Genomic DNA, 27,358 nt, shown 5'->3' with positions numbered 1-27,358 from the left:
TCAGTGTTCAAATCCAAGAGGAGTAGAGAGGACCTTCATTTGAAGGCAAGGGAAGCAAGAACAGGGTGGGGAGCTGTTAGCCATGGAAGGGAGAAGTAACCTGACTTTTACTAAGGTAAAAGTGAAGGTAGATGTTTGGGGACATTAATGTCTTAAATTTTAATCTTAAATAAATGAGGCAGTGTCATTGGAGAAAAAGTTGATGAGCATAGAAAAAGGTACTCAATAGAGCATAATGCTTTAAGGAACCAATATGGAGAATAAGCTACAGTACAGAATTAGGACTGTGTGGTAAGCAGCTAAGTTAGTAGCTTTGGAAAATATGAACATATCTTTTATGAAAAAAAATATATATACTACATGACAGGTAAAAGAACAGAAGTGGCTGATTGGGATATTTTAGAATTGGGCTTATAGGCACACTGCTTAAAGTTTAAAATTTAATATCTTGATTTAGATTATTTTTTTAAAATTATTTTTTATTTTTTTAAAAGATTTTATTTATTTATTTGACAGAGACAGAGTGAGAGAAGGAACACAAGCAGGGGGAGTGGGAGAGGGAGAAGCAGGCTTCCTGCTGAGCAGGGAGCCCGATGTGGGGCTCCATCCCAGGACCCTGGGATCATGACCTCAGCTGAAGGCAGATGCTTAACGACTGAGCCACCCAGGTGCCCCTATTTGGTTTTTTTTTAATTTAATTTTATTATGTTATGTTAGTCATCACATTACATCATTAGTTTTTGATGTAGTGTTCCATGATTCATTGTTTGTGTATAATACCCAGTGCTCCATTCAATACGTGCCCTCCTTAGTACCCATCACCGGGCTAACCCATCCTCCCACCCCCCTCCCCTCTAGAACCCTCAGTTTGTTTTTCAGAGTCTATTGTCTCTCATGGTTCATCTCTCCCTCCGATTTCCCCCCCTTCATTTTTCCCTTCCCTACTATCTTCTTCTTCTTCTTTTTTTTTTTAACATATAATGTATTATTTGTTTCAGAGGTACAGGTCTGTGATTCATCAGTCTTACACAATTTAGATTATTTGTAATACAAACTCTGAAGCACTTATTTGTCACCAAAAACATAAAGCTGGACAAGATCCAGAACCTTATTGACAAAATAAGAGATGAAGCTAGGAACACTTTTCACAAATAAAAATATTTTTCACAAATACAAATGATTGAAGACTTACAGCTTATTGATTCCCTGGAAGGTGGTATTTGTTTAATTTCCAAGGCACTCTGAAACTTTGCAGAAGGGCATGTCATTCTCCTAGCCCACCCCAGCAGCCCACTCTAAGGCATACTTAAACTGTGTGATGCGCACCCTCATTCTACAGAGATTTTCATCATGACCAAGAGGGGAAATCTTGGTTTTCTCTTTCTCGTTACACTTTGGTTGTGTTGGGGGTACTTCTTGAAGCCTTGTAATACTCTGAAAAGTTTCAGAAAGTTTTGTCTGGGACGCCTGGGTGGCTCAGTCGGTGAAGCCTCTGCCTTCGGCTCAGGTCATGATCCCAGGGTCCTTGGATTGAGTCCCACGTAGGGCTCCTTGCTTAGTGGTGAGCCTGCTTCTCCCTCTGCCTGCCACTCCCCCATTTGTGCACGCACGCTCTCTCTTTCTCTCTGACAAATAGATAAATAAATCTCAATAAAAAAAAAGAAAGTTTTGTCTGCTTCCCTTTTATGGAAAGGAACACCTTCCACTCCAGGGAACCATTTAAGGTAATAAGAGGAAACTGTACAAGTCAGTTTTATAACAATAATCTAAGTTTATGTTTAGTCTCACTTAAAACTAGTGCACTCAAGTCTGCTAATGGCCAAGTTTTAAATTTTAATCTTTACATTTCTCCTGTTTCAAATAAATTATAAATTGATAGTATTCCACTTACAGACTGTCAGTCAATGTACTAATGGATAATTAAACAATGGCTATTTTCTAAGGTATGTTTTGATATGAAAAATTTTAAAGAAAAGCTGTTTTTTCCAAATAGGGAAGTAAGTCTTATCCTATTTGTGGACGTTGCTAATTCTCTCTACTCTTTTATGATTTGTGACAGATTTTTGTCACTTTTAAATTAATTACTTCAATCTTTTTCAGTAGAATTTTATGTATAATATTAGGGATTTAAGGTGACCAAAGACGGAAATAAAATAACTGCAGCATAAACTTTTATTTGAACTCTACGGAGACTAACCAATTCTAGAACATTTATGAATTTGGCTTTCACCCAAAAATCACTTTGTTAAATGATTATACCCCAAAGAGACTCTAGAATGTGCAGCCTAGAAATCTTCCTCTCTTAAAAAAGTAATTACAATATGTAAATCCTTAATACTTTGAGCTAATTGGTTGGGGATGTCTGTGTCAATGGAAAATCAAGTACTTTTGAAGATATTTATAAGTTAAAAATAGTAAATCGACATAGGTAACTTTTTCCTTAACCTGCCTTAATATGTAAGAATGGACTTATCTATTTTATGTAAAAGGACAAGGTTGTAAAGTTGCTGCCTTAAGGGATTTATGATTTCATAGTGGTATAAAACAAGTACTCACTTATCTGTACTCACCTATCTATTATATAAGCTAGATCAATTGTTCTCAATGAGGGAAGATTTGCCCCAGGGGATATTTGGTAATGTCTGGAGATGTTTTGATTGCCACAACTTGGGAATGCTGCTGACATCTAGCGGGTAAGAGGGGCCTGGGATGCTGCAAAGCATCCTACAGTGCACAGGAAGGACTGCCACACACAACAAAGACTTATCTGTTCCAAAATGTCAGTGGTGCCAAGACTGAGAATCACTGGGCTAGAGTAAGATAAATGTCATAAGTGAAATTAAAGTGCAATGCAGGTTCAAAGAGGAAGAGATGACATTTGATTGCGTTGGTAGAACAGCAGAGAGGGCTTTATAAAGGAGATTGGAGGTAAGGGAGAGGATCAGATTTTATAATTACCCATGAAGGGAGGAAATTGTATGCATAGTGACATCCCAGAGTGTCTTCAAACTCAAAATATGTTTAAAAAAAATCAGCCTTTGTTATTGATCCTAGGCCCCCTGGTCACTCAGACCAGAAACTTAGGAATGATTCTCCACTCTTCCCTTCCCTTCCCTTTTATAACTAGTTAGGAACTAAGGCCTGTTGGTCATAGCTCTTTGAATAGCTTTCAGATCTCTTTCCTTCCTGTCTGTTCTCACTGCTATTGTTGTTGTTCAGGTCCTCCTCTCCTCACCTTTAACTGTACTTATCTACAGTTTTCCTGAATAATCTCTCTGCCTCGTATTTGTTTCAAGCCGGGTTAGTTCTTTACGTGGTAGCCAGAGCACTCTTTCTTTCTTTCTTTTTTTTTTAAAGATTTTTTTTTTTTTTATTCATGAGAGACAGAGAGAGAGAAAGGCAGAGGCAGAGGGAGAAGCAGACTCCCCGCGGAGCAGGGAGCCCGATGTGGGGCTCGATTCCAGGACCCCGGGATCATGACCTGAGCGGAAGGCAGACGCTTTACCGACTGAGCCACCCGGGCACCGCAAGAGCACTCTTTCTAATATGCAGGTCTAATTGTCACTTGTAGCTACTAAAACACCTTGGAGCCAGTAAGCCAGCTCCATAACAATACATTGCTTATTCCTTGTTTTGAATATTTAAAAAAATGTAAAAAAGCTAATGCATACCCTATGCTTTATATGACTGGTGATTTTTATATTACTTAATATTAAATTGCTAAGATTCATCCAAAATGTTGTGTGAAGCTGTAGTTCATTATTTTGATGGCTGCATTAGCTTTCATTGTGTGACTATACTACACTTTATCCACTTTCTCACTGATGGCCATTTGGGTTGTTTCCACAGTTTTGCTCTTGCAAACAGTGCTGCTGTAAGCATTATTGTGTCTCGTGTTGTACATGTGTGAGAATTTCTCTTGTGCATATACTTGATAGTGGAATTTCTAGGCTATATGGCATGTCAGTGTTCAACTTGAGATAATGCCAAACTGGTTTAAAATGTACATTTCCTTCAACATGTATAAGAGATCCTTTGAATCCATATGTCCAACACATAGTAGTGTCAGATCTACACATTTTGGCCAAATGAGTTTAAAAAGGTACTTCAGTGAAGTGTTTCTTAATTTACATTTTGCTCATCACTAGTGATGTTAACATATCTTCGAATGTCTGTTGGCCATAGGTGTTTCCTGTACTGTGAAATGACTTTTCATTTATTTTGCCCAATTTCTATTGGTGGACTGTCCTTTTCTTACAGAATTCTATGAGTTAAAAAAGTATTCCTAACAGTACTCATTTGTCAGTTTTGTGTACTGTGAATATTTTCTCCGAGCTTATAACTTGCCTTTTTGCTTTTTAAGAAGCCTTTGAATGAGCAAATGTTGCAAAATTTTAATACAATAAGATTTGTCAGTGCGTTATAGTCACTGCTTTTTTGTGTTTTGTTTAAGAATGTGCAAAATACATTCACCTACTTTTTTTGTTTTTTTTTAAAGATTTTATTTATTTGAGAGAAAGCGAGAGAGAGAGAGAGAGAGAGAGAGAGAGCGCGCGCGCATGCGCGCGCGCACACACACACGCTGGGGAGGGAGGGGCAGTGGGGAGACACAGGTCTCGATCCCAGGACCCTGGGATCATGACCCGAGCTGAAGGCAGACACTTAACTGAGTCACCCAGGCGCCCCCATTCACCTACATTTTTTACTAAGAGTTTTGAAGGTCTGTTTTGGGTGTTTAAGTTCTTAATCAATATGGAATTGATTTATATAATAGTGTGAGTTCCAGTTTCATATTTTAAGACACAGATCATCTTTTTCCAGAATTATCCCTGCCTACTCCTTTTTAACATTTTGTTGAGATTATAATTCACTACCAAAAATTCACCCACTTAGAGTGTATAGTTTATTGGTTGTTAGTTCTGTACCCATCACTACAATGTAATTTTGGAATGTTTTCACCCCCCCCCAAAAGCCCCATACTTATTAGCAGTACCTCCTCATTCCCCCCTCACTCCCCACCTCCATCTAGACTAGGCTTAGGTTGGGCGCCTGGGTGGCTCAGTTGGTTGGGCGACTGCCTTCGGCTCAGGTCATGATCCTGGAGTCCCAGGATCGAGTCCCGCATCGGGCTCCCTGCTCGGCAGGGAGTCTGCTTCTCCCTCTCCCACTCCCTGTTTGTGTTCCCTCTCTCGCTGTGTCTTTCTCTGTCAAATAAATAAATAAAATCTTAAAAAAAAAAAAAATAAATAAAATATTTAGACTAGGCTTAGGTAATCACTAATCTGTTTTCTGTCTCTATAGAATATGCCTATTCTGGACATTTCATCTGGCCTTTTGTGGCAGGTTTCTTTATTTACCATAATGTTTTCAAAGTTCATTTATGTTGTAGCATGTATCAGTACTTCATTCCTTTTTATATCCGAATAATATTCCATTGTACATTTTGTGGACAATTGGGTTGTTTCCACTCTGGCTATTTAGTATAAATAATACTGCTATGATCATTGATGTACAAGTTTTTGTGTAGATGTATGTTTTCATTTGTCTTGTGTATAAATATGTAGGAGTGGAATTGCTGAATCACATGGTAATTCTGTGTTTAGCAATTTGAGGAAATGTTAAATTATTTCCAAAGTGTTTGCACCATTTTACATTCTCATTAGCAATGTATGAGGATTTCAGTGTAATCTCATTATGGTTTTGATTTGCATTTCCCTAATAACTAATGATGTTAAGTATCTTTTCATGTGTACATCTTCCTAACTGAAATATCTATTCAGACTCTGTCCATTTTGTAATTGGGTTGTCTTTTCATTACTGAGTTTAAGAGTTTTTATTTTTTTAATTCTGTACATAAAACCCTTATCAGATATATGGTTTGCAAATATTTCTTTCCTATTCTGTGGGTTCTCTACTTTAAAAGACAAAATTTTGAAATTTTGATGAAGTCCATTTTATCTGTTTTTTCTTACGTTGCTTGTGGTTTTGGTGTCATATCTGAGAAACTGTTGCCTAACCCAGGGTTATGAAGATTCACTCTTATGTTTTGTTTTGAATTTTATAGTTTTAGCTTTTACATTTAGGTGTACTGTCCATTTTTAGTTTTTTGTGTATGGTGTGAGATCAGGGTCCAACTTTATCCTTTTGCATGTGGATATTCAGTTGTCTCGAAAATATTTCTTGAAAATATTTCTTTCCTCATCCACTTGTCTTGTCACCCTTGTCAAAAATCGTTGACCATAAATGTAATATAAATGTTCATTTCTGGACTCTCAATTCTATTCCATTGATCTATATTTCTCTTCATATATATATGTGTGTGTGTGTATTTCTATTCTTATCCTAGTACCACGCTCTTGACTTCTGTAGCTGTGTAGTAAGCTGTGTATAAAATTTTATACCAGGAGATGTGAGTCTTCCAACATTGTTCTTTTTCAAGATTGCTTTGGCTATTCTGAGACCCTTGCATTCTTTTTTAAAAATTTTTTTATTGTTATGTTAATCACCATACATTACATCATTAGTTTTAGATGTAGTGTTCCATGATTCATTGTTTGTGCATAACACCCAGTGCTCCATGCAGAACGTGCCCTCTTTAATACCCATCACCAGGCTAACCCATCCTCCCACCCCCCTCCCCTCTAGAACCCTCAGTTTGTTTTTCAGAGTCCATCGTCTCTCATGGTTCGTCTTGAGACCCTTACATTCTTGTATGAATTTTAGGATCAGCCTGTCAATTTCTTCAGCAAATGCAAGTTGGGATTTTGATAGGGATTTTGTTGAATTTGTAGATCAATTTGGGGAGTTTTACCATCTTAACAATATTAAGTTGTCCAACCTATGAATAATGGATGTCTTTTGATTTATTTATAGCTTTAATTTCTTTCAACATTTTGTAGTTTTCCTAAATTTTTATTTTTTTGAGTGTATTATAAGTGAAAATTTTCTTTTTTAAAGTATACTTGATGTACAATATTATTATTTTTTATTTAAATTCAATTAGCCAACATATAGTACATTATTAGTTGTGTATAACACCCACTGCTCATCACATGTGCCCTCCTTAATGCCCATCACCCAGTTACCCCATGCCCCCACCCACCTCCCCTTCCGCAACCCTCAGTTTGTTTCCCAGAGTCAGGAGTCTCTCATGATTTGTCTCCCTCTTTGATTTCTTCCCATTCAGTTTTCTCCCCTTCCCCTATGATCCTCTGTACTATTTCTTATATTCCACATGTAGGTGAAACCATATGATAATTATTTTTCTCTGACTGACTTATTTCACTTAGCATAATACCCTTCAGTTCCATCCACGTCGATGTAAGACGTACAATTTTAGTTTCAATTGTACAGTGTACTGATTTGACATTCATATACATTATAAAATGATTACCATGATGTCTAGTTATCATCTATCACTATAAAAGTTATTACAGTACTATTGACTATATTCCCTATGCTATACTTTACATCCCTGTGACTTATTTATTTTATAACTGGAAGTTTGTACCTCTTAATTCCCATCATCTATTTTGCCCATCTGTCCCCCAACCACCAATTTGTTCTCTGTATTTATGAGTCTGTTTCTGTTTGTTTTCTTTGTTCATTTGTTTTTTAGTTTCCAAATATGAGTGAAATCACAAGGTATTTATCTTCTTCTGTCTGATTTTTTAAAAAAGATTTTATTTATTTATTTGACAGAGAGAGACATAGCGAGAGAGGGAACACAAGCAGGGGGAGGGGGAGAGGAAGAAGCAGGCTTCCCGTTGAGCAGGGAGCCCGACATGGGGCTCCATCCCAGGACCCTGGGATCATGACCTGAGTGGAAGGCAGACGCTTAGTGACTGAGCCACCCAGGCGCCCCTTCTTCAGTTTGATTTATTTCACTTAACATAATACCCTCTAGGTCCATCCATGTTGTTTCAAATGGCAAGATTTTTTTTAATGGTTGAGCAATATGGAAATTTTTTCTTAATTTCATTTTGGGGATGTTCATTGCTAGTATATAGAAATATAATTGATTTTTATATATTGACCTTTTATCTTGCAACCTTTCTGAACTAGTTTCTTCATTCTAAGAGTTTTTTAATGGTTCATTAGGATTTTCTGTATACAAAATCATGTCATTTGCAAATAGAAATGCTTTACTTTTTCCTTTTGAATCTGGATGCTTTTTATTTCTATTTCTTACTTAATTGTCCTGGCTAGAACTTCTAGTACAATGTTGAATAGATGTGAGAGTGGACATTCTTGCTTGTTCCTGAATTTAGGAGGAATACATTGACTCTTTCACCGTTAAATATGATGTTAGCTCTGGTTTTTTTCATAGATGCCCTTTATTAAGTTGAAGAAATCCCTTTTTAGCCAGTTTTTTGAAAAATTTTTTTGTCACAAGAGGGTGTTGGATTTTGTCAGATGCTTTTTCTGGGTCTTTTGAGATGATCACATGGGTTTTGTCCTTTATTGCATTACTGTGGTATACTTACATTGATTGTTTTTTGGATATTATATCCCCCTTGCGTTCCTGGCCTATCTGCTCTTCAAGTTAATCTTATACTGCCCCCAAACTGTATATTCCAGCTTACCAAACTACATGCTGTTCCTTGACAGTATCATGCGCTTCCTTGTCTCCATGTTTTTACCCCCAACTGTTAATGTCCTCTTCCTTCTTTTCTACCTTGTGAATTCCTATTCATCTTTGTATCCCGGATCAGGTGTTTATTTGTTTCCCTGTCCTCTCATCTTCCACATATAGTGATTACTCTATACCTCTATTATAGCAGGTTTGATCCTTTATTGCAATTAATATATTTCCTCTGTTGTAGCATTTACCATCAATTTAGTAACTTTTCTGGAAAGAATACTTACACAATAAGCACATACATGGATTTCAGGAATGTTAACATTAGAGTGAAATGTGCATTGTAAAAATCAAAGAAATATGGTATTTGTTTACCTTTCTCTTTTTATTGATTTTGGAGTTAATTTGAATGTAGTTACTTAGTTGCCACTCCAGCACTTAGTAGAGAGTGGTAGGTCTTTAACACATTTGTTCAGTTAAGCCTGCTCCTTACCCTGGCTGCCTTCTCAGGTCTCTCCACAATTTGCCTCTTTCCTTTTCCTCTATATTTCCCACTACTCATGTATGTACCGTTCTCCAGTCAGATTGGACTTCTCATTGTCTCCCTGATTTTGTCTTCATTGCTTTATTTTTATTTAAAAAAGGGAAAAAACTATTAGAAAAAAGAAATTTATTATTGCTTCATAAGCAGAGATATGATTATTAAAGTTGAACTGTTGCAGATTAGCTATAGTTTTTTTTTAAAGTTTATTTATTTTTTTAGTAATCTCTATACTCAGTGTGGGGCTTGAACTCACAACCCTGTGATCAAGAGTCATGCACTTCCAACTGAGCCAGCCAGGCACCCTCCCCTTTTTAAAGTTTATTTTAGCTGTAGTTTTTGTATATTGTTATATTGTACCATTGGATATGTTTTTATTTTAGAGTAGTTGACTTTATTTATTTATTTATTTATTTATTTATTTATTTATTTATTTATTGTAGACTCTGTGCCCAACATGGGGCTTGGACTCATAACCCTGAGATCAGGAGTTGCATATTCTACCAGCTGAGTCAGCCAGGTGCTCTGCAGAATAGTTGACTGCTTTTAAATATTTAGGTTAACTAATAAAATTGATTTTTGAGTAATGTTTATAACATTAACATTAGATAATATGTTTGGCATTGAAAATATTAAATTATAAAATGTTTTGAGGATTAATATGTTGGTTTAACAAATTCTATTTTGAAAATTATATTTGTAGATGAAGTCCAGGAAAAACTGGGAGATGAATGTACGTTTTTTTGATTAGGTTTAGCAGTTTTTTTGATAGTATAGGTCTAAATTGTTTGAAATTGTATTTTTGCATGTCTTGGTCTAGTTTTCTCTTATTACATTAGTCTGCTGTCTTCCATTTGCCTTAGTCAGAGCTAAGATCTACTACTTCGAGTTGCAAAGTTTATCATCCTCAGTAGGATCAGAGCTTAAAGGTCCTCTTAAGCAACTCTTCATATGTTCACTGCTTCTCTTGTAAAAAGCCTCATCACCTCATGGCTGAATTTTCTCAACATGTATATATTTAATGTTGCCATAAAAGTCTTCCCATTATAGTCTATTGTATAGTCTTCTTCCAAATTGTTCTTCCTGAGTCTTCCTTATGCCACTGTTCCACTGAAGAAAAATATTTTATAACATGATTTTTTAGGACTGCCTAATAGTTTATTTTGTGAAAGTACCATATTTTATTTAACCATTCTTCTATTGTTAGATGTTTAAGTTCCTATTTAATATGAGTATACAGCCAGGTGCAATTGTATTCCTGGCTTTAAATTGCTTCCCCCAGGGTGCCTGGGTGGCTCAGTCAGTTAAGCGTCGGACTCTTGATTTCAGCTTAGGTCATGATCTCAGGGTTGCGAGATGGAGCCCCGCTTTGGGCTTTGCACTGGGCTTGGAGCCTGCTTCAGAGTCTCTTTCTCCCCCTCCTCCCCATAAGCGCTCTCTTTCTCGCTCTCTCAATACATACCTACCTACATACATACATAAATTGCCTCCCCCAAGAGGAATTTAAACTCTTTGCGGGCAGATACAGAAATTCCCTGTAGTGTTTGGTTCAGTGTTGTGCCTCTCTGCAACGGTTGATCGTGAATGCGTGTCAAATTTCTGAACTTCAAATTATGGGAAGGAACATGACATGGTATATTCTTTTATACACTGACTTCTTGTTCTGTTTGAGCATAAACTAGTGGAATGGCTCTGCCATGGTACCTTGGTGATCTTGCACATTTCCACATAGTCTGCATGGGCCAGGCTCAACCACACTCTGACCCAAATCTTGGGGGAAGACTCTATGATCCTCCCTGGTACACAGCAAAATGGACAGATGACGTGAGGTCATTTCTTACCCACCTCCCTATCTTGTGGGAGGCTCCTGCAAGACGGTTTATTATTTTCTTCTGTCATCCTGGGAAGACATGGGACTTTCGGGTATAGCTGTGAGTATAAAATTGCAGAGCTGCCATCTAGAGTTAACCCCTCAAAAACAGAGCAACCCACCATGCATGTTGTCTGTCATTTGGTCCCTCCCTCCAGTTTGGTTTTGTCCTGTAGGACCGGAGACACAGGGAACTGACACCATAGTGATCATGCTTTCTCTGTTAGTAATAAACTCTCTGAACCCACTCGGTCTTACTGGGAGCTGCCGGTGCGCTGCTCTGTAGGGGCTGCTTAACCACTTAACACAAATTAATGGAGTTTTCTTTGGCCTGGTTTGTGGAATTTGCCATTACTTTGTAATTAGTTTACTATAACTTGCTTTTAATTTCAGCATCCAATATTTAGTGCTTTGTTGTTAAACAGCTCAAGTAAGGATGATCCTTGCTCTCTAAATACAGTATTTCTTTTAAGGAGCACAGTATACTGCCTGTAAAATTCATCATAATCTGGATTCATCAAAGATGAAGCAGTTAGTTTTATTTAGCATGGTAGCTTTCCCTCAGGGTTTTTTTTTTTTTTTTTTTTTTTAACCCTCCTCAAAGACTGCTTTTTTTAAAGTAAGCTCTACGCCCAGTGTGGGGCTTAGAATCAAGACCCCAAGATCAGGAGTTGCATGCTCTACCAACTGAGCCAGCCAGGCGACCCCCACTGACTCCCCCCCGCCCCACTTTTTTAAGGACTACTTTTTTTTTTTTTTAAAGATTTTATTTATTTATTTGACAGAGAGAGACACAGCGAGAGAGGGAACACAAGCAGGGGAAGTGGGAGAGGGAGAAGCAGGCTTCCTGCCGAGCCGGGAGCCCGATGCTGGGCTCGATCCCAGGACCCTGGGATCATGACCTGAGCCGAAGGCAGACCCCTAACAACTGAGCCACCCAGGCATCCCTTAAGGACTACTTTTGTTTTGGAGTCCTACTAGAGTTATCCTGGGGAGTCAGTTTGATGCAGACTGTTCTCATACTACTTAAGATTTTTCTTTTCTCAGGCAGTAGGAAGCTGCTAAGGTGTCTTAATTAAGGCAAATAAAAAGTATACTGTATAAACAGATTCACTTGATTTTCAGTGGCTAGTTGATCTTGACCTAGGCAGGAGGAGCCTCAATGTCATATTAATTATGCATCAATTCATATGTCTTGGAGGTGGTGAAGATGATAATGTTTTACCATTACTTACTTCACTAATCAGACTTAAAACAATTCATATTTTACAGTTTTTGGGTTTTGCTTTAAGAAAATAATTTGCATGAAAGCATGATTTTGACATTAAAAGTTTCATGCTTTCCTGGTAATTTGCATTTTAAAAATTATGACATATAGTAGAATGTCAATATAACATGACTCAGCATAGTGATAGATGTTTGGTAGCAGGTTGTGGTAGCAGGACCGAGTTGTGCCCCATGAAAATGAAAATGATTATAGGGGCGCCTGGGTGGCTGTTGGTTAAACAACTGCCTTCGGCTCAGGTCATGATCCTGGAGTCCCAGGACTGAGTCCCACATCGGGCTCCCTGCTCATCAGGGAGTCTGCTTCTCCCTCTGACCCTACCCCCCATGCTCTTTCTCTCATTCTCTCTCTCTCAAATAAATAAATAAAATCTTAAAAAAAAAAAGAATGATTATATATAATACAACCTTACCACGCCTGTAACTCTTTGCACATACCATTTTTATGAGTGGAATGTGTATGGTTAGAATTCAGTTTACCTTGTGAAATATAATACCTTTAAAATAGTATAATATTGTGTTTTTCTTATAACAGAAGCAATGCTTGCTTATTGTAAAAAACTTGGGAAATAAAAGCAATACAGAAGAAAATACAAAATACTCCTCATTCCACCAACCTTGAATAAATATTAACATTTTGGTCTATTTCCTTCATACTTCCACACTCATCACCTTTATATGTGTATGAGTGAATGTATGAAGTATACTTTCTAAAAATGTACATTTTAATTTTTTAAATTTAATTTATTTATTTTTAAGATTTTATTCCTTTGAGAGAGAGAGAGAGGCAGGCAGGCAGAGACAGAGAGAGAAGCAGACTCCCTGCTGAGCAGGGAGCCCAATGCGGGACTCGATCCCAGGACCCTGGGATCATGACTTGAGCTGAAAGCAGACGCTTAACTGACTGAGCCACCCAGGTGCCCTAAAAATGTACATTTTTCAAGGAAACAATTGGTTCATACTGTGTATATAGTTTGATATTTAAAATGTTCTAGTTATTGGGGTGCCTGGGTGGCTCAGGCAGTTGTGTCTGACTCTTGATTTTAGCTCAGGTCTTGACCTCAGGGTTGTGAGGTCAAGCCCTGTGTTGGACTCTGCGCTGCTGTGAGCATTCTTATATTCATATTAAGGAATCAAATCTGTAATAGCATTTTTAAAAAAGATTTTATTTATTTGAGAGAGAGAGAGCACATGAGCAGGGCGAATGGCAGAGGAAGAGAGAGAAGCAGACTCCCCACTGAGCAGGGAGCCAGATGCAGGGCTTGATCCCAGGACCGGGATCATGACCTGAGCTGAAGGCATACGCTTAACCGACTGAGCCACTGAGGCGCCCCTATAATAGCATTTTTTTTTTTAAGATTTTTTTTTTATTTATTTGACAGAGAGAGACACAGTGAGAGAGGGAATATAAGCAGGAGGGGTGGGAGAGGGAGAAACAGGCCTCCCGCCGAGCAGGGAGCCCGATGTGGGACTCGATCCCAGGACTCTGAGATCATGACCTGAGCCGAAGGCAGACGCTTAACCACTGAGCCACCCAGGCGCCCCCTATAATAGCATTTTTAAAGGCTGCAAGATATTCCATTTTAGGATATAGTATATTTTATCTAGCCTTTACCTATTGTTGGGCATTTAAGTTGTTTCTAATTTTCTACTGTTTTAAATAATCCTTAAATGTACATAATTTCTTATGTTTATTTGGTTTCAGAAATTGCTAGAGATTGATTTCTTGGATCAGTAGGTATGAACATTTTTCAGAAGCTTGATTCATATTGTCACATTGCTTTCTAGACAGGTTACTTCATTTTGAAATCACATCAGTGGTGTATGGAAGTGCCTTGCCAACACAGAGTAATACCTTTAAAAACCTTTAAATTTGATGAGTGAGTTATGGTATCTTATTCTTTGCATTTCTTTTGATTGACAGTGAGGTTGAACATATTTTCATGTACATCCTGGTCGTTGATAATTTTCATTTTTGCATCTGTTTATGTCCTTGGTGCAGGTTTTACCTATGAGCTGTTGGTATCATTTTGCTTTTTGACAGACTGTAGTTTTCCTTTCTTTTTATGTCACTAAATCTAGAAATCTTTTCATTTGTGAATTATTCCTTTATTGAAGGCTTGGAAAGTCCTTCCCCATTCTAATATTAAGTGAGTATTCTCTAAATTGTTTTTCTAGTTTTTTATGGTTCATTTTTGTTTATCATTTTCCTCCATCTGGAATTTATTTTAGTAAAAGTTATGTGATGAGGCTATAACATTTGTCTTTTGAAAATAAAAGTTTTCCAAGAACCATTTAATAAATAATACTGCATGGATTCATAACGCCAAATTTACAGCATAGTAAGTCTTGTAAGGGTTGAAGTGTAATGTCGTTTTTAAGCATGACTTTGATGTTTGCATGTCATTGCACAGTTAATTAGTCATTATTTCTTGGCAAAATTAAAACACTGCAGAATTTCTTACAGATACCTGCATAGAGCTGCCCCCTCCTTTTTTTTTTTTTTTTTAAATAAAGTCCTATCCTACCACGTGGTTTAATAGTTGTATGACTCACAGTTCTTTTCTCACTGAGCATGTATGTAATCTGTCCTCTGGTTAGCAGCTGTGGTTTCTTTCTCCTTGCAGCATCTGTTTTTGTTTGCATCCTTGCTTCTCAAAGTGCCTGTGCTCAAAAAGAGCTTTCCAGTATTGGTTGCTGTAGGCCAGTGAGGTCTGCTTGTTATTGTTTCTCATAATAGTTGGCTTTAAAGCATTTTCCTTTCATTTTTTTCAAATATCTACTGACTCTTTTTTTCTCTCCACTGTACTTACGGTTAATATTTTAACTCACCATGGAGTAGCTCAGAAATTCTGTTACCTATAGGTCTTACTCATGCAACAAGGCTTCAGAGTTATAGATGGACTTTTCCTTATCTTGTCCTGAATGACAGCATATCACCCTTCTAGGGAATACTGAATCAAGAAATCACCTGTCTTTGCAGAGGGCATCTGTTGAAAGCAGATGCCAGAGCCATGGGGTTGTCATTTCCCATCAGACTCCAACATCATAGTTTCTAGTACTTCAAAGACACTCTCCATTCTTGAATCGACAAACAGCTGTGGTGCCTCCTGTTTTCTTGTTGCTTTTGTTTCTAGTCCTGACATTTTTTAGATGGAAAAATAGATAAGGAAACATTAATATTTGAGAGCATATTAATGAGATTTTACATACTGTAAATGCTTACATTTGAGTAATATCAGTTACTAAAGAGCACAGAAAATTTAATTTTTAAAATTTTTATATTGGGAAATATGCTTTTGAGTTGGTTGATTTTATCCACTCTCTAAAGACATATAATTCTGGTATATATTTTCCATGTCATAAGAACTGAAGATAATAATCAATTTCTCTCATTTTATTTTATACCTTTATGAATATATATATATCATTATGTGCAAGTTGATAATTTTCCCTTCATTTCTATTGCTTACTTCTAGGGATTTTTAGGTTGTTGTAGAATATTTACTCACATCTAATAGCTCTGAGACAGTGAGGAATAGTAATTGATTCTAGCAATGTTTCATAGGTAGTAATCAGTAGAATCAGAATAGAGTTCAGATCCAGTTTACTGCTCATCTGCCAAAGAACAGTTACCCTTCCTTTTTCATTCCACCAGTCTTTGTGTGAACTTCATGATATACCCCAAGGATGATGCAGTATTGGTCCCACCACAACAGCTTTGTAAAAATTACAATTTTAGTAGAAGTAAGTGGGAGTGATTCTTTTTGCATAGTTTCTTTCACTGAAGTGTTATTGTCTGTATTGTATTTGGTGCTAGAGTGAAACAATAATTGGGATTGCTTCGGGTTGGTGTCTGAGTGGGCTTTTTACAAACATAACACCTACTACCCAATTCATAGTGCTTAATAGAATTTTGTTTGAATAAATGAGTCCAGTCAGAATGCTGCCCAGGAAATAAGGAGAATGGGGCTTGGAAGGTGAAGATCAGGATTTGCCTGCCTCTATCACAGACAATAAGTCCAGGACTACAGAGAATGTGACCATTAAGGTAATTATTTTCCCTTGTATATTCTCTGCGGTAGGCTGCAACTTCTAATCCCTGCTTGATAAGGAATGTACATGGTACTATTGGGAGATAATTTTCCATGGGCTTCATGTTTCTGCACATCTTGTGAATGAGGCACTAATTGCTCTTTGTTCAGGACTGAATTTGGGAAGAATAAGATAGTTTCTCTCTGCAGAGCAAAGGACAGTCATGCTTACTGTCTAGTAAACTAAAGATAATGTCTCCCTTTGAGCAAAGTGCATGCTGGCTTATTGTCTATTATAAAAGATTTGGGTTCCCCTAGGTTGGAGTTCATCTCCTATAATGCAATGTACTATGTGGGTAAACATTCATCTGTACCCATCTCTGTTACCCCTGTGGGATTTGGAAGGCCAGGGGAACTGATAAAAATATGCTGCTTTTGCCACTTGCTATGCTGTGAGTAATAAAGTCCTTTGTCTATCACACAGGAATCTCATGCCTTCTGCCAGCATCCATACAACTGTGTCAGGCTAACTTGTTGGCTTACAAGTAGGGTAAAGTCTCCGATATTTCAGAGTTTTTGGCAGGTACTGAGGACAGTGGTTTTGCCTATAAGATGTTACTTCCCTTTTGAAGAAACTTGTTTATTTTTCTTTAATCCTTGTTTATTGTAATCCTTGTTTATTGAATTGGTTAAAAATACTGAAAAATTAATAAGGGTCCACTCTTTAAGGAGCCAAGAAAACTATGTGTTGGCCCAGACGAAACGGTTCTGGTTGGTAAATGAGGAACAGCTGAGAGCTATAAATAGTGTTCATTATTTTCTTAATTAAAAATTGGACTTAAAGTAAGGTTTATGTTCTGCTTTCTATTGCAAGAAGCAACCTAAGATATGAATGTGACAAGGAGACTGAGAATCTCTCTGACCCTGCTTTGTGATTCCAGTGGAACAGAATATTTGTAATCTGGGACAGGAAGTCACAATAGTGTGTTGGAGGAGTGGAAAAGCACACATAGAACATGGGCTTTGAAGTAACATCTCAGTTTGGAACCCTGGTGCTGTCAGTTATTACTGGTTTTTTAACACTGGGCATGCTATTCAATCTGTCTTTGATTCATATATACAATGTGGAATAATAGCTACCTCATAAGGGTGTTATGAGGATTAGACATAATTATGCAAAGCCCATAGCATGTGATCTAGCATACGTGGTGTGTGTGGGAGGGGGCAGAGAGAGACAGAGAGAAGTAGAAATAGTCACCCCAGTTCCACTTAGGTTATTGTTGTGAATTTAGAGTTCTCATTTCAAATTATTTCTCCACTTAACCCTCATGTTTCTTAAAAAAAAAAAAAATTTTTATTAAGTAAACTCTACCCCCAATGTGGAGCTTGAACTCATGACTCTGAGATCAAGAGTCCTATGCTCTACTGACTGAACCAGCCAGGTGCCTGCCCCTCATGTTCCCTTAAGCACAAAATTCTTTTTTTTTTTTTTAAGATTTTATTTATTCATTTGAGAGGGAGAGAGAGACAGAGAGAGAGAGAGCACAAGCAAGGGGAGAGGCAGAGGAAGAAGAAGCAGACTCCCCGCTGAGCTGGGAGCCCAATGTTGGGCTCAGTCCCAGACCCCAGGATCATGACCTGAGCTGAAGGCAGACACCTAACCATCTGAACCACCCAGGTGCCCCAAGCAGAAAATTCTGTGACGATATCTCTGTTACTGATGAGGATGTGTTCCAGCAACATACTTCATTATTAGGAATTTTTCCAGAGGTAGAAATGTGTCAGATTTTCAAACATTATCTAAGATGTTTTTTTTAATAAGAGGGACTATAGCAATCTATATCATTAAATATCACCTAAAGAAGACTCATGCATCTTAGTTTAAGTTACAACAATTTGTGACAAAAACTGTACACTCTTTTGTACGTGGAATAAAATAAAACTATAATTAGTATAATTAATATAGTGTAACTGTATAATTTCTGAAAGTCATTTTCTATACCTGCCTTGGCAGAAATGCTAGCCAGTGAGCCAGGAATTGCACTGGGTGGCATATGGACCCGTCTGTGGCTCTTGGGGCTGCAGCTTGGGAGGCAGCAAACAGATTTCCATTCCATCTGACTCCCCTCCTTCCTTTCCCTAGCTTCCTTGACCGCTGAAGCTCAAGAGTGATACAGAACAGAATTTAGATCAGATTATTTAAAATGATCTATTAACATCTTTAAAAGCCTCCTAGCAGTTTCACAAGGAGAGTTTTGAAGGAAGGCAGGAAACAGTACACAGCAGTCTGTCTGCTGTTGAGTTTTTGCCAATACTGCTTGATAGGATTTATGATTAAAGCAAGACAAAAGAAAAATAATTCAGTGGTTATAAAGGTGCTTATTGCCAAGGATACTAATGAACTGAGATATAACCTTACTGCTTAAGAGAAAAAAAATATACAGCTATTTAATTTAAAAGACTTTGCAGCCATTCTCTCATTGATTCTGATAAACTGTTTTTATGAGAAGTGTGTTAGGTTCCTGTGTCTGCTGTAACAAATTACCACAAACTTGGTGGTTCAAAACAACAGAAGTTTATTTTTTTTACAGTTCTGGAGACCAGACTATGAAACGAGTCTTAATGGGGTTAAAATCAAGTTTCAGCAGCACTGTTTGCCCTCCAGAGGCTCTGCGGGAGAATTCTTTCCTTTTTGCAGCTTCAGGCACCTGCTGACATTCTCGGCTGCATCACACTCCAGTGTGTCCTCCACCTTCACCATGACCAGAATTCTCCTCAGTGTGTCTGTCTAACCTCCCTCTGCCTTCCTCTTGTAAGCATATGTGCGATAGCAGGTAGGGCCCACCTGGGTCATTCAGGATAATCTCCTCAACACAAGATTCTTAATTATATCTGCACAATTTTACCATATAAGCCAACATTCACAGGAATTAGGACCTGATATCTTTGAGGGCCACCATTCAACTCACTTCAGGAAGATAAGGAACAAATTTTCATTTTCTCTTTTTCTGTGTGTGGGAAAGGTGAAACCTCTTTAGAATTGTCTTTTCACAAGTCCTGCTTGTCCCCAAAGAAGGCAGGCGTTAAGGCTGTTGTGAAATGAATGTTGCCATAAGGAATAAATTAACAGTGTGTTTTCTCTTCTTTAGATGGAACCATATTAAATACAATACCAATTTTGCATGTTTTTCTTGAGTATAATATGTTCGTTACCAGTCCTATTATTCTAGTTGCCCTAGTGTACATGTTAATTAAATTATTTTTAATGTAAAAATTCCTTTTTGGTTTAATTGTACATCACAAGATAAAAAATTTGAAAGTTTAAATTTTATCCATCATATCTATATAGACGTTAATTTTCACTTTTTTGAAGGAAAATATGAGATGCTGTTAGTGTGAGATATTTTAAGAAATTAAGATACAGAATGTTTTATATTATTCCCTATCTTTCTTTCCATGGTTGTATTTTTCTTTTGGCACTGTTATTCTGTTTACCCAATTCTTAGAAAGGATGTTTGTACAGATTTAAAATCTGAAAAATCCTAGAACAAGATTTCCTTAATTAAGAGCTTTATAATAGCTTGAGTTTTAATTTTGAGTTTATTATGCTTTATTTGATTTCACTCAGTTAAGTTAGAATAATAATGAATTGTAATTTTTTTTTTAAAGATTTTATTTATTTATTCATGAGAGAGAGAGAGAGAGAGAGAGAGAGGCAGAGGGAGAAGCAGGCTCCCAAGGAGCAGGGAGCCTGATGTGGGACTCGATCCCAGGACCCTGGGATCATGACCTGAGCCGAAGGCAGACGCTTAACCATCTGAGCCACCCAGGCGCCCCTAATTAATTGTAATTTTAAGTGGTGTTTATTAAGTAAATATATTAGCTCATCCAGAAAATAGTTTATTATTGCAAATTTAATTAAATTCCCTAGGGGACCTCATAATATTACTTGGTAATTTAACTAAATAATCTTTTTTTAGAGGGGAAAGAACATAAAGCCTCACACAATAATATGTAAGTTACTAAAATAATGTGTTCATAGTATTTAAATTATTTTATTAAAATCACTGTTATTAATACTGATATTTTGGCTTTTTTTATATTGTCAAGAAATAAATTGTACACTCATTTTATTTCTGTTTGGGGCTACAGTTATGCATCACATCAACAATTAGCTTGTCTGCTGATACAACAAATCAAGAATAGGATTATGATTTCTTTTACCTTGTACCTGAACAAATAGTAATTTTGATTTTTTTTTTTCCCATCACTGCTTTAAACATTCTTTGTATGGTTATCGTGCTTTCTCTTGACCATTATTTTCAGTCTTCTCTGCTTGCTTTTTTCCCCCTCGACTCAGCTTGTAAATATTGGCTGTCCTGATGGCCCATTCTTGAACTCTTTCCAACTCAGTACTCTGATGTAAGGTGATGTCTTCCATTTCTATGACTTTATAGTACTAACCATATTCCCACAACTTTCAATTTTATATATCCATCCCAGACCTCATGTCTGAGATCTATAATCATCTGACTGATCCCTCCATTGGCTCTCTTTCAGATATCTCACGTTATACAAATAGAAAATTGAATCTTTGATTCTAACCTCTGCTTCAAAAAACAAAATAAAACTCCCACCAGGAACAGCAACAAAAACAAAAATCTTGTTCTACCCCCACCTCTTTTATTAAATAGCCTCTTATCCCACGTAGACAGTCGCTTGCCCAGTCTCTAAGTACTAATATGAAAATATATTTCAAATTCTAATTTTCTTATCCTTATTCTTGCAACCTTAATTTAAGCTACCATCATCTATCTCTAGGACCACTGTATTATTTATGGGTCTATAATGCTAGCTATTATACAGAATAATGAACTGGGCATAATTTTTATTTTAGGATTTCAGATTAATTGTAAACAAGTAATTTTCAACTCCTAGGATTCTGAAGTTACAAGAGTAAGAGGTAAAACCCTAAATGTAAAAGAAACATCCTAAACTTAAAAAAAAATAATGATTTAATTTTTCCTCCTCAGTAGAACTGCATGATTCTTGGGTGTCCAGAGGAGGTAAGCCAGCATATTGAGAAACTTCTGTTTCAAGTTCAGATTTTGGTTGCTAGTAATTCTGTCTGTCCTTTTATTTAGTCATTTAGAATCTTATGGTGGTAGGAAGATGAATCCAAATTAATTCTCAAATAATCATAACTAATGTTTTCTTTTGCCTATTATAAAATTTTACATTAGGTGAGTGTGTGTTTTTTTAAATTTTTTATTGTTATGTTAATCACCATACATTACATCATTAGTTTTAGATGTAGTGTTCCATGATTCATTGTTTGTGCATAACACCCGGTGCTCCATGCAGAACATGCCCTCTTTAATACCCATCACCAGGCTAACCCATCCTCCCACCCCCTTCCCCTCTAGAACCCTCAGTTTGTTTTTCAGAGTCCATCGTCTCTCATGGTTCGAGGTGAGTGTGTGTTTATACACACACACACACACACAAACATATATTAATACATGTATATTAATATTCTGAATAGGGAATTTACTATATTGCTGAGTAAATAGGTCTCATCTCTCAGAGTGAGGAAGTTAAGCATTGGTAGGAGGCTGTTCTTAGGGCAGAACACATGCTGAATGATGTATGGTGGGTTAAGGTACACCATAGATGTTCTTCCTGACAGAGATAAATAATATTCTTATTTTTTAACCAAATAAGTATAATGAATTAATGTTAGCAAAGTATATTTCTAAAATGAGGTAGCAGTGGTTCTCAACAGGTTGTAGGGGGGTTTGAACCCCAGGGAACATTTTTTGGCTGCCATGATAAAGGGTTTTAATGGCATCTGGTGGGTAAATGCCAGGGATGCTGCTAAATATCCTATAGTACCCAGGATAGCCCCACACAACAAATCGTCATAGAGCCCAAAAGGTCAATAGTGCTTGTTAAGAAACTCTTTTAGGGGATTTTTTTTTTTTCAACCTGCCACATACTTGTCCTAAGTATTTTTCAAAATTTCATTTAACCTTTAAAAGAGGTGTAATGGTTATAATAATAATTCCATGACTTTATTTTTGTGAAAACTGGAATGGAAGTATATTTGTGTGTACTTGAAATAATTTAGGTGAGGAAGGAATCGAGAATGAATACCAGGTTTTTGGCTTGCATAGTTCAACAGGAGGATGTTGATGACATTATCTGAGATAAGAGAAACAGATGAGTGGAAGAAGATCTTCAGTTTAGATTTTAGAGAATTTGTACAGATTTTGTAGAATTTGAGGTGCCTGAGAGATATCAAGAGAAGTTCTGAAGATCAGAACATAGGTGTTCAGACATAGCTTTAATTTGAAATTTGTTGGCATATAAATATAATTTAACCTTGGGATTGGATGAAATCACCCACTAAAGTGTATATCTTAAGAAGGAGAGGGTACCTTGTCACAGCTCTTTGGAACGTCGACATTCACAATACAGGTAGGGGAAAATCTAGCAAGAGACTAAGAAGTAGCCAGAGAGATAATAAGTGATGCAGAAGTGTAATCTCCCAAGCCAAGAGAAGGGAAATGTTTCCAGGTAGATGAGTTGGTATTGATATGGAGGCTGTTGGTGACCTAGGTGGGCATGAAAGTGAATAGAAACCCCAATTACAGTGGGTTGAGAAGTCCATGGTAAGTAAGAAATTTAGTTGGGGGTTGTAGGTTTATGTAGGTTTGGCTGTGAAGGAGGAAGAGGTAGAGGGGGATGTGGGACCTGGGGAGGATTTTTTGTGTTTTTGAAAAGATCAGAGAGAATTCCTTATTGGTATTTTAAAAGATAAATTCTAAAGATATTGAAGCATATCAAGTACAATTTGTTAATAAACAAGGTTTAAATGAGTATATTTCTTTTTTTTTTTTTTTTAAGGTTTCATTTATTTACTTGAGACAGGGTGAGTGAGAGAGAGCACAAGCCAGGGGAGGGGCAGAGGGAGAGGGAGGAGCACTCTCCGCTGAACAGGGAGCCTGATGTGGGATCATGACCTAAGCTGAAGGCAGACACTTAACCGACGGAGCCACCCAGGCACCCTAAACGAGTATATTTCTATATGATTTTTTTGCCTCCACGATCATGTTGGATAATATTTTATAATATATATTTGCAAAAGACTTTATTTATTTGAGAGAGAAAGAGAAAGAGCAGAGGGAGGAGGAGAGGGAGAGGGAAAAGCAGACTCTGGCTCGATCTCAGGACCCTAAGATCATGACCTGAGCTGAAATCAATAGTTGGATGCTTAACTGGCTGGGCCACCCAGGTGCCCCAATATTTTATAGTATTTTACATATGGGGCTTGAACTCATAATACTGAGATCAAGAATTACATGCTCTACCAACTGAGCCTGCCAGGTGCCCCATATTTTATAATATTTTAAATAGTTGCTTAGATGCTAAGTGATTCAGGAAGTATGAAAATAGTTCTGTTATTTATAATAGATACGGTATATGTTTGGCAGTCAAATATTACTTTTCTTTTTCAGATCTTTCAAGAAATCGTTTTACAGAAATTCCTTCTGATGTCTGGTTATTTGCCCCTCTTGAGACATTAAATTTATATCATAATTGCATCAAAACCATTCCTGAAGCCATTAAAAACCTGCAGATGTTAACATACCTTAACATTAGGTAAGGAAACATTTTTTGGTAGATTTTGTTTTTTATTACAGTTCTAATCCTTTTTAGTAACAAAGGAATATGTTTGGTTTGGCTATGTAACCTATATTTATCTCAACTGTATCTTATTTGTATTTGTTATATGTTCACATTACTTTATAAGTGTTTGGTCTTGTTGAGAGCAGTGCTTCTCATCCCAGCCTTTAATCTGCACAGGAGTCACCTGGGGATTAAAACATCTGATTACATAGCTCTGCAGTGGGGCCTGCATTTCTCACAAGCCCCCTGGTAATGCCAGTGCCTGCTGGTCCTTATCACTTTGAGTAGCAAGGCTTTATTTAGATCAGAAATGTTTTACTGAAATCATAGCACCCACAATGCAGATTTATATATATGCATTTTCAGTTAAAGTGAAACATTATAAAGAAACAGTTCTTCAGCTATATTGTTCACTCTTGTGAGTTCTTGCTACTTTAAGGATGGATAGGTTGGGATGGGAGTGTTGGAATGTTAAGAAGTAGATGACAGTTGGTGTTAATACTTAATAGATGCTTACTATGTGCCAGACAATGTTACAAATACCTTATCCATATTACCTCATCTCCTCTTCACAACAGCATTTTGAGAGGTACTATTTTTTTTTAAAGATTTTATTTATTTATTTGAGAGAGAGAGAGAGAGTGGGGAGGGGCAGAAGGAGAGAAGCACACTCCCTCCTGAGCAGGGAGCCCGATGCAGTGCAATGCGCTGTGATGTGGGGCTTGATCCCAGGACCCTGAGATCATGACCTGAGCTGAAGGCAGACGCTTAACCGACTGAGCCACCCAGACACCCCAAGAGAGGTACTATTTTATCCCTGCATTACAGATGAGGAAACTGAAGCACAGAGAGTAACTACATGCCCAAAGTCATATGTGTTGTGTATGTGTACACATATATAGACACACACACAGACACACATACATATATATGCTATATATATACAGCAAGTGGTAGAGCCAAGATTCGGATCAAAGCAGTATGGCTGTAGAACTCTCGTTCTTAGCTATTAACCTCTATTTATAACAGCCAACATTTGATAAGTATAAGAAGAAAATTGTCCTGGGGCACCTGGTTGGCTCAGTTGGTTAAGCGACTGCCTTCAGATCGGGTCATGATCTCAGGGTCCTGGGATCGAGCCCCGCATTGGGCTCCCTGCTTGGCGGGGAGCCTGCTTCTCCCTCTCCCACTCCCCCTGCTCGTGTTCCCTCTCTCGCTGTCTCTCTCTCTGTCACATGAATAAATAAAATCTTTAAAAAAAATTGTCCTGTCAAATGAGTGACATTGAATGGAAACTGGTAAATTGTGACTTAGCTTAGAATCATTTTCGGGGCACCTGGTTGGCTCAGTTGGTGGAGTGTGTGACTCTTGATCTCTGAGTTGTGGGTTTGAGCGCCATGTTGGGTGTAGATTACTTAAAAAAATAAAATGTTAAAAAAAAGAATCAGGGGTGCCTGGGTGGCTCAGTCAGTTGGGCATCTGCCTTCGGCTCAGGTCATGATCCCAGGGTTTTGGGACCAAGCCCCCGGCTCTCTGCTCAGCGGGGAGCCTGCTTCTCCCTCTCCCTCTGCTTGCCGCTCCCCCTGCTTGTGTGCTCCCTTTCTCTCTGTCAAATAAATAAATAGTCTTTAAAAAAAAAATTTATTTATTTATTTATTTATTTTTCTTTAATTGTAAGAGATAATTTCTTCCCCCTTCTTAACAAAGTTACATGTCTAAATCCCCATACAGGGAGGTGGTAAATATAATTAACATATATAAATAATAATGCTCCTTTCTCACTGTGATACATTAATCCTATTGGTCTCCCCCAGTGGTGTCACCTGGCAGTACATACTATTTTAACTGAATGTTTATACCTTAAAATGTGTGAGAGGAAATTCCTTTCATAGATGTTAGTCATTTGGGTTGCTCTTTTCTCTAATTCTCTAATATCTCCTTGGCCTGGCTTGGGAGAGGTTTTGAGGCAAATCAGGCATTTTTAAGTTTTGTCTTTACTTCTGTTTCTCTTTGTTCTCTTACAGAAGAAAAGTGATTTGTCAAAAATTGAATTATATTTCTATAGTAATAGAAATGTATGGTAATCTTAAAATAGTTCTACTAAAACTTTCTCTGATTCTTTCCATTTTTGATCTTTATTTGTGTATTTTTAAAAAGATTTTTTTTTTTTTTTTACAAGAGAGTGAGCACGCGAGAGTGAGGGTGGGTGGCAGAGGGAGAAGCAGACTCCCCACTGAGCAGGGAGCCCAATGCCAGACTTGATCCCAGGACCCAGGGATCATGACCTGAGCTGAAGGCAGAGCTTAACTGACTGAGCCACCCAGGTGCTCCTGTTTTGATCTTTAAAAGTCGCCTTCTGATTTTTGTTTATAGTCACAAACATTTTTTTTTTTAAGATTTTATTTATTTAATTGACAGAGAGAGACACAGCGAGAGAGGGAACACAAGCAGGGGGAGTGGGAGAGGGAGAAGCAGGCTACCAGCTGAGCAGGGAGCCCAACGCGGGGCTCCATCCCAGGACCCTGGGATCACGACCTGAGCCGAAGGCAGACGCTTAACCGACTAAGCCACCCAGGCACCCCTAGTCACAAACATTTTTGAGCAAACTTTATTGAAATAACATTAGTCCTTGTTTTGACTTCCTTTGTCTCTGAAACATGGCAAAAAGGTGAAAATTAATCACTTCTTAGCTGTGTATAAAGAAATTCCATTCTGGAGAAAGCTGACTGTGCTAACTCAGTGAACCTGTTTCTTAAAGTAAGAAAATAGACCAATTGTTTTTTAAAGTAAGCTTTAGGCCCAACCTGGGGCTTGAACTCATGATCCCCAGATCAAAGGTCCCACGCTCTACTGACTGAGCCAGCCACGTGCCTCCCCCAAATAGGCCAATTTTTAAACTTTTTGGTCTGAAGGAGATTAGAATAAATTTGTATGTGCCATTATTTTTCCCACTTTATTTTTTATTTTGGTGAAAATATCTTGAGAAACTTGTAAGATGGTTTTTCAGCTCTCTCTTTCTGTGTAATACTCCCTTTTTCAGTAGAACTCTGCAAGAAGATCCTTGTGTGCTTCACACTGGCCACTTTCCCAAGGATCCTATTTGATTCTGAAAGTGTCAAGGTTGTAACAAGCCCCTGGCATATTTGACATTCCAGTTCCCCGGGCCAGGATTACTGGTCTAGGGGCGTTTTTTTTTTTGGTAAAGTCGGTGCCTTGTGATTAAAGCCAGTCTAGTGTTTCTGGATGTCCTCTGCAGGCATAACATGGGGAGTTGAAAGGTCTTGATGTTCTTCCTTGGGGTAACACTAGGTTTTTGTTGCTGTGCGTGTTGCACAAAATGCTGGGTACAGATCTAT

General features: G+C 37.6%; 1 protein-coding gene across 2 annotated transcripts in view; it reads left to right on the top strand.

Annotated features, from left to right (window-relative positions):
• Nucleotides 1–27,358, top strand: part of LRCH2 (leucine rich repeats and calponin homology domain containing 2) — a 99,782-nt gene that overhangs the window by 5,971 nt on the left and 66,453 nt on the right. For both annotated transcript variants that reach the window (XM_045881732.2, XM_045881736.2), the window contains exon 2: nt 23,831–23,975. In XM_045881732.2, coding sequence (XP_045737688.1) covers nt 23,831–23,975 — 145 coding nt within the window. The remainder of the gene's footprint in view (nt 1–23,830; nt 23,976–27,358) is intronic.

The sequence above is a fragment of the Mirounga angustirostris genome, unplaced genomic scaffold, assembly GCF_029215605.1.
Source record: "Mirounga angustirostris isolate CCGP_5_RB_7025 unplaced genomic scaffold, mMirAng1.0.hap1 SCAF_11, whole genome shotgun sequence".
Lineage (NCBI taxonomy): Eukaryota > Metazoa > Chordata > Mammalia > Carnivora > Phocidae > Mirounga > Mirounga angustirostris.
The sequence above is the reverse complement of the archived record's forward strand: the minus strand, read 5'-3'. Positions and strand labels throughout refer to the sequence as shown.